The sequence below is a fragment of the Synchiropus splendidus genome, chromosome 16 (genome assembly GCF_027744825.2).
Source record: "Synchiropus splendidus isolate RoL2022-P1 chromosome 16, RoL_Sspl_1.0, whole genome shotgun sequence".
Classification (NCBI taxonomy): domain Eukaryota; kingdom Metazoa; phylum Chordata; class Actinopteri; order Syngnathiformes; family Callionymidae; genus Synchiropus; species Synchiropus splendidus.
Genome location: NC_071349.1, coordinates 15892423 through 15901043, shown reverse-complemented (window position 1 = coordinate 15901043; position 8621 = coordinate 15892423). Strand labels below are relative to the sequence as shown.

Here is an 8621-nt window from a genome sequence, read left to right as displayed (position 1 = left end):
CAGACAATAAGTCAGGAAACACTGAGCAAAGCAGTTTGGAGAAGTTGTTTCACATTTACATTTAGAATCTTTCAGATGTGTGAGAACTAAAAAACATGATTTCTGACCACCAGCATACAGACATTAATAATAGACTGACGCATGTTACACATTACAACATTGTGAGCACAGTTGACGGCAAGTTGCACGTTTAAAATGGTGAGATAGTGCTGTTGCTAATACTTCTCTCCAGGAGAATAACAAACACGACAATACAAAACTTAAATTACGTTGAGATGCTCATTTCTTTGACACATCACTGAGATTGTGGTTCCATCTTTATCAGCTAGCTAATGCTAGCGACGCTTAAACAAATGCAACGACTTTATATTTTTAGCATGCAGTTAGGGGGCGCTGTTGGACATGGTGATGATGATGATGTCTGCTGATGATATAGTGATTTGTTATGAGGATCCAAATGTTGACACAGAAATCAGCCTTCCATGTTGCATGTTGACGGATCCTTATCGCTACCAAATGAAATGTTCGCTGATACTTGGTAAATATAGCACCTTATATAGCCATGTGCTTCACTCCTAGAGTTGGCGCCATAAAGCGCCATGATCCTATGTGAACTAAGTAGCATGAAAGCGAATATCGACGCCACCCCATGATGACCCAAAGCCAGGAAATGCAGTGGAAGGTGAGTCAGTATGTCATGCATTAGGATTGAGGACATGTTGCTGTGACAGAAGAGAGAGACAAAGATAATAAGGTAAAAAGAAAAAGATGAGGTTAGAACGATGGATGAAGACGAGAGAGGATGTGTGGACGTGTGTAACATCTATGGGGTCAAATTACCTTGGCAGTCAATAAGAGTTTCGACCCCAATGCACTTGTCATATTTACGTTTCTGAGACACACAGTGTGGAATTTAACATTCGCAGAAACAAATCATGCACCCACCAGTATTGGGTCTGTACATGGTCTATACACAAAAAAGTCATAAATATTCTTTTCAAATTTTTTTTTATAGTTTTTCCAATTAAAAGAAGCTATTTCTCACATAAAAACAATTGGTAATTCATGAGGAGGAAGCCAGTTGGGGGCGAGGCACCTCGGGATACCACCGGAATGTAGCTGCCTTCCGAACCATCTTGTAGGAGGCCAAGTGGGCAAAAATGAGGTGCGAGGTCCTTGCTGATGGTCTACGCCCTGAGTGCTTTTTGATTTGAAGTCTTGCTCCCGCCTCCTCAGACGGTAGTCTTCTGCGTGGACGAAAGGTGTGACCGCGTGGAGTCCGCTGCCTTCTTCCGCTGACGAAACTGCCTGAAAACTTCCCGGATTTTCTTCCGGAAGTTTTTCCCTACAATGACGTACAGGATGGGGTTGAGGACGCTGTTGAAGAAGCCCAGGTAGGTGAAGATCTGGTTGCAGATATCCAGCGCTGTGGTGATGTCGCATCCATGCACCTCTGCAGCCCTCAGGAAAACATCCACGGTGGTGATGAGGTGAAAAGGCACCCAGCAGATCAGGAAGGCCAAGAGGACGACCAGGATCAGAACTGTGGCTTTGTTCTCTGTTTTCTCCGCGTTGAACCGCTCCATCGGCTGGTTCTTCAAGGCCTGGATGATCTTGTAAGTGCAGAAGGATATGATGATCATCGGTATGATGAAGCTTAAAAACACTAGCAGCCCGTCGAGGAAGAGCCCCACGGAGGGGCTGGGGTAACGCAGGAAGCAGGCGGTGACGTCATGCTCTGGGAAATAATCGATCGACCTGAAAACCAGCCCTGGGATCGTCAGGAGGAAGCCGAAGCACCACACCAGCACAACGCTCAACTTGGCATACTTAGTTCTTCGCAGTCGTCCATGTGACATGGTGTGCACTAGTGCCACGTAGCGGTCGATGCTAACAACAACCAGAAAGTAGATGCTGCAGTAGACATTCATCTTGATGCCCATGTTGACCACTTTACACAGGAACAGACCGAAGGGCCAGTTGAACTTGTTGAGGAAGTTGACGGCCCAGAAGGGGAGGCAGGAGACCAGGAGCAGGTCAGCGGCCGCCAGGTTGCTCAGATAGATCTCAGCCACGGTGCACGCCTTCTTGTGGAGGCAGAAAACCATCAGGACGAACAGGTTGAAGACGATTCCCAGCACGGTGATGAGGAGGATGTAGAAGGGCCCGTTGCTGTATAAGGCGTCCCAGGCGTTAGAGTCGGGACAGTCGGAGCTGTTGGTGGAGTTGAGTGACTCCGCGGTGGTGGTGAGGTCAGGCATTCTGGGGAGACAACGCTGAAACATTACGAACAGGAAGGAGCGAAGGATGAAGGTATCCAACCATGTTCTCACTTGAGTAGCCATCAAGGAGAGGTTTCTCCACAAGGGGGCTCGCAGCCCGGGGATCCACTCAGAGTACAACCGCCATTGCCAGAATGAAACTGTCATTGCACTGTACCTTTGGATAAGACGTTTGTTTTCACAACAGTGTTTGCCACACACTTCTCTTGTCATCACTATTTGTTGACTTTACTCTTGATGAGAGTTAATATACTTTCTATTGCTTATCCTGTCAAGGAGTCACGGGAGGCTGGAGACTTTTCCAGTTACTAACAGAACTGAAGAGCCTGCCAAGTATCGGGCCCCAACCATAGAACCATAGAAGCCGCCTGCCTCAGGTATACTGGAAAAAGTTCTTGGGGCTGCAGATGGACAATCCCCCCAAATCATGGATCGCTTTGCATCCATCAGAATGCGGGAAAATACCCGAGAAAATGGCTACAAGTCGATAAACAAAAACCTATCTTGGCTCCTGAGCAACACAAGTAGAGTCATGGAATGGTCTGCTTAGCCCCCCGAGGCAAGTGCCAGGAAATAATGTCACCCTGCGCTGGAGTACCAGCCAGAAGTTGGTCGACGACAAGCAGCAGAAGAAGCGCTGTGGTTACGTAACTACACAGCAGAGTCGCTTCTACCAAGCCAAGTTAGTCCAGTCACTCCAATACCACGTGTTCGTAATGGAAGCCACGTGGTTGGGAAAGGATTCTCATCATACCATGGTTGACACACCTTCAATGACAGAAGAACTACTTTAGTCGTGAGAAAGTACAACGGGAGTCAGAGAAGAACTGGGATCCTCGAAAAACGCTTCTGCTGAGAAGTGTTTGAATGACTTGCTGATGCTCTGGCTGGACTTGGGGAATTGTTATATTTGGGTGTGCCTCGGGCCACCGGGAAACTTTAAACGCAGGGTCACCCCCGGACTGCTTCCGTCGGGGTCCTGAACGGTTCCAGAACTTAAGAGTTAGACTTGAAAGCACTTGAAACGGCGCTAGCATGAAAGATGCTTGCTCCGACTCAGGTCTGTTTTCTCTAAACCCCTGGAGGGAAGGGGCTGAGAGAGGGGCTCTAATCGTATCATGCACGGCAGGAGTGATCAGTCGACCATCTGGTTTGAAAAAAAACGTTCTGCTTTCATGTGAGAAATAAACACAAGGAACATGCAGCTCTTTAAACACAAGCACATTGCACAATTTCCACGTGCTGTTGGAATAAGAACAGACATTTACATACGTTCCCATGTGACCTTGCTGCTGGAAACAGCATCTATTCACCCAGAAGTGTGGTTAGTAAATGACAAGTCAATATATTAGCGTGATGGTATTTGATGAGTAACCCGTGATCGGGAGGAGACGCGTGTACCTGGTTGACAGAAGAGCCATGCTCCCGGCCGGTCCTGCTTCCCGCCTCGTCTGCACTCACTCTGACTGAGCTGCTCTCTTAAAGCCAGCCACAGTTGGACTGAATCCAGGCTGAAACTACAGCTTCTCCTTTTATTGCCAAAGTCACATGACACTGTTTTTTTTGTTTTTTTTTAATGTGGAAAAGCTTAGATTCTCATTTGATCCATGTTTATATGCTCGGTTTAAAAATACATTTTATGAAGTCAAACTAAAGCTGTGGTTTTTCACATTAATATTTTAACACATTTTAATCTGATGCCTCCTTGTCACAGTGTCAGAAAAGCTCCATTATACAAATATTATACAAATAAAGCTCAAATCCACTTACCATTCTTTAAATATATTATGAGCATAGACACATATTAGTAAACCATTTTTGCTCTTATCCCTCAAAACAAATTAACACAATATAATAAAAAATACCTTGAATTAATGTGCCTTCATATCATGTATCACCATTTATTCAAATGACATAAAACAAATAACATTTTTGAACCACAAAATGTTATAGTGCAATTCTACTTATCCATATTTGATCCATGTTTTATCATATTTACCCACATGTAAGTCAAATTTAAGGCACTTTTTCTTCTCAAAACAGTCACGGTATTTTAATATGCCCCCTTGGGAAAGTGAATTGCCCTCCCCTAATATATAGTGTCACACGAAATGCATCAAAAGATAGTCAATGCTTTTATTTCTTCAATAAATAAATAGACATTCATTTTGTCAAGTGTGCGAATACTCAGTTCAGTGTACACTTCAAATATTTGTTCCAAATCTTCTTATATAGTAGAGCTCTTATAAAGTAGAGCTATAATACATATATCTACTGGAAACTTTCTGAAACAAAGGGAGGGAAAACTCAAATTTAAATGTAGATAAATGTGGACCACAGACACACGTGTTATGTTTGTATGTTCTATGGAGACATTTCATTGACATTTATGCTTTCTCCAGCCTCTCACCTTAAACCTAACCATCCAAAATGGCTACTCTTGACCTAAAGCAAACTTAGGGTCAGTTATTTTGAAGCTTTAACCCACAAATTGAGCCGTAAACTCATGGCCGGCAAAAGGAGGTCCCTCACAAGGCACACACGCAGTGCTCAGTGTGGTACACAATTAGTAAATTTGCTTTATGTGTACTGTATCTCTGGGTTGGTAAACCCGATAATGACAGATGACCTGGGCTCTACATGTACATATGTATCACATTACATAAACGGAAGTATCTCAAGAACAGGACACTTTCAAGACATCAGCCTTGTGTTCTTGTGTTAATTTTCAACATTGTAGAATCTCACTTGAAACGTTCTTCTTTCGGGAAAACGGAACTCAACAACCTTATCTTTGGCATCAGTCCGTTCAGATCAGGCCTGGAAAGTATGAACAATGTCACCAACTGGTCTGTTACAGGGAGTGGAGTTTGCCTCACTGTACTGTATTGACGATGACCTATACTTTGCGTGACATCATCAACATGCGACGGCACATTCATATTTTTCCAATTCATTTACAAGGTTTATGATTTCGATGATTCATATGTTATGTTAATGTTATTCTTATGTCAAATACTGCATGTAAAAAGCGCATGTGAAGTCCCAACTATTCATGAAAATGGGGAGGAAATGCAAAAAAACACTGCTTCAAATGAGACGCCAACAAACCCTAAAGTGAAACATCTGCTCATTACGTGTGAAAGTACATCAACGTTACCCTGAAAATATAGTTTATTTCGGTTCTATGCTTTGAAAAGTGTCTCTGTGGCCTCTGTTATTATCAGGACTAGCTGCAGCCACAGCAGCCCAACTGGACCTGATAAAGATGATTAATGCCTCTGCGCCCATGAAAACCCCACCAAGACATGGCACTCATCACATCATGCGAGATTATGAGCTCTTATCTTCCCGCTGAGATCTTCATCCATCTCTCAGATGTCTTTTGGTAGGAACAACACTTCAATTTAGGGCACATTAAACCTCCTCCGAATGGACCGCAAGGAGGAGCCACTTTCATTAGAATGAGCTGGATGTTTAGCACTTAATGCATTTTAAAGATTATTTTCAAAAATGACATCATTCACTTCCTGTTTGTCATTGTTTACACATCTTGAATATGAAACTCATTTCTGTTTTTTTCACTGCACCGTGTTCTGTTAGAGTGGGAGGGCTTCTCTCTTTGTAATGTGTCGGCGGTCTGTGAGTAAACACCACGACTCGTCGCCCTCAATATTATTTTAGGCCGGGTCACTCTTGTCAATCAGATTACAGACGATTGATAGCTTCCTTCTATTTTTCTGTTGCTCTCTAAAGTTTATCAGAAACTTTTCAATTACGCAGGTAATGAAAGACTCTTGACACGCCTGTGGAGCATGAGCACGGGACTGGAGGAAGCAGTAAACTCAAACAATTGACTTGGCAACAGACTTAATTCATCAGCATCTTATGAAGTTTAAATAAACAACCGGCGACAAGGAGGATTTTCCACTTCTGTTCGTCTGCAGGAAGTGGAGAGCTGCCAACATTGTCAAATTATGTTTCCACATTGCACTTGAACTGTTCCGACCTGCTTGATGTTTTTTATTTCTTGGAAGAAAAAAAGAGCTGGACAGTGACAGAAGTGTCAAAGATGTTTGGGGAATGTTTCAAAATAAATGAAAAAGAAGAATGAAATAAGTAAATAAAAACCTATGTGATGAATATTCCATGATGTTTTTATTTCTTTCAATTTCAGAAAATAAAACGAATTATTAGTAGTAATATTAATAATAATAATAATAATAATCTGAGAAATCAAATATTTAATCAAAAGACAAATAATTCTGATACAAGATATATATCTTCTGATTAAAGACATACTGTTATGAAAACATATTTTCAATGTGAACCACATATATAGGAGAATCTGCATGTTTCCTTCTTTTATTCTTGTTTTCAAAACAAACAAAAAGTAATTTTAACATACAAACAACAAAAACAAGCTATTTCTGTTTGAGATATGACATCAAATAAACAAAACTTCACAAGAAATATCACCAAAACTATTTTTAAAACAGAACATATGTGATCCAATAAGACATTCTACATTGCATTCCAATAATAAATAGTAGCCCTTTACAATTGCCTTTAATATCAGTGAATTTATTGAAGCTGTCATGGACAGCACTTATAGTGTGCAGACCTCAGCCAAGCAGCTCATAATGTGATTTAGGAAATTCATTTACTTTTGAGAGCGAGACAACACTGCAGTATTGTAGTATCTGTAAATCTGTTTTCCAAATTATATCAAGTTTAACTATGCACGCTGCTGACTTAATCCCTCTTGTTAAAGCACTACTTTAACTAACCAAAAATATGAATCCTAGCGGAAGCTTTTAGAAATGCTTTGAAGTCAGATGTTACTAAGTAAGTTTGCTGCATTTTTTCTGACCACATCACAATCCCTCCTGATGCTGGTGCAATGATTTGAGAAGCAATGTGTTTTGCTGGAGATTTCTCTCTAAATATTTATCCTCTCATTCTCAGCGTTTACAGAAGGGCCACTGCTAAGATGTTAGCTGCGTGCTGCAGACCGATGATGTGAAAGTGCCTGGCGAATTTATTTGAAACAAGACTGTCCATTTGAGATTCATCAGACGGCTGAATAATGATGATGACAAAATCAATACATTTTAAATAAAGACCTTTAACTGTGAACTACATTAGTTTTCCATATTGACGCATCATCATCAGAGATCATGTGTCAATGCGCTCAAGCGGAGGGGGGCAGGGGTGGGGGGTGTTTAGACTCTGACAGGGACACAAACACACTTTTTTTTCAAAACTGCTGCTGTCTTTAAACTAATGTCATGCACTTTAAGACGAGCAAGAAATGTTTCTTTAACATTCCATAAACAATGAATATCAATGCAGAAGAGAGGTCCTTCCATGAAGTCCAGGAGCATCGATCACATGCTCCCTTCTGTGAGTGCCCAAAAAACCATCACAGGCCCCCTTTAACTCATACTTCTGACACCCACCTTGTGCATTATCTTAACAAAAGAGCAGCAGCGGCAGCAGCAGCCTGAGTGGAGAAACAAACCTTATTTCCTCTGAGTTATTACGCCCAGTATCAAGGCCTCATCAGGCTCATCATACTTAGCGTGAGCAGGAAATGTTGTGGGACTTGCTCCAAAGATCCACAGATCCAGAGGAGAGCTGAGCAAGGTGATTCATTTCTAAAGGAAAACAAGTATTTTGTGCCTTGTTTTCACAGCCATTTTCAACTGAAATTGTTGTAGTCAATAAAATAGTCAATAAAGAGAACCATGAAAGTAATGAATAATCATATAACCAATTTTGATATCTTTATATACAATTTTTTTATTGTTATGTGATTAAAAACCACTGTCTTTCCCACTAAATTACACATCATCATTCCCTCTGTCTTCAGGTGTGATGGCCCCTCACACAGCCCCATTATATAATGTGCTTTTCTAGCGTTGACTGGATTTTTTTTTATTTTTTTATCAATACTTTTCAATACTTCAATAAGTGAGCTCTAAATGCAACATTGCTATATCGGTATCTGATTTTATTTCCTGTGTTTGTTCTTTAAATTTTAGTGTGTTTTATTGTATTATAAATTATAAATAGCTGGTAAGTTGGTCTTATCAAGAGTGAAAAATAGATGTGTCAGTATAACAAACACACTAAGGCATGAGTGGTCTGTGTTCTGTTTGGACTTGTTCCCGCCCCCTCAAAGTCAAATCAGTGTCAAATCAGCAAAAATGGTGAGGGGTGGTGGGGTACGAGGAGTCTCGCCAAAGTTCTCATGTTGCTGCAAAACCACCTTTAATGATTGCTGCCCCTTCTGAGAAACAGAAGACACGCTCCCAAAACACTCACCACGTTTTA

The 8621-nt window shown here is 41.4% G+C and overlaps 1 protein-coding gene across 1 annotated transcript; it reads right to left on the bottom strand.

Annotated features, from left to right (window-relative positions):
* On the bottom strand, positions 1 to 3776 carry LOC128747472 (B2 bradykinin receptor-like). The gene is made up of 2 exons (XM_053845372.1): positions 3684 to 3776; positions 1 to 2262 (listed from the first exon to the last, which is right to left on the bottom strand). The coding sequence occupies exons 1-2, from the start codon at positions 3701 to 3703 to the stop codon at positions 1233 to 1235; spliced, it is 1050 nt and encodes a 349-aa protein (XP_053701347.1). The 5' UTR covers positions 3704 to 3776; the 3' UTR covers positions 1 to 1232.
* Positions 3777 to 8621: the final 4845 nt, after the last annotated feature.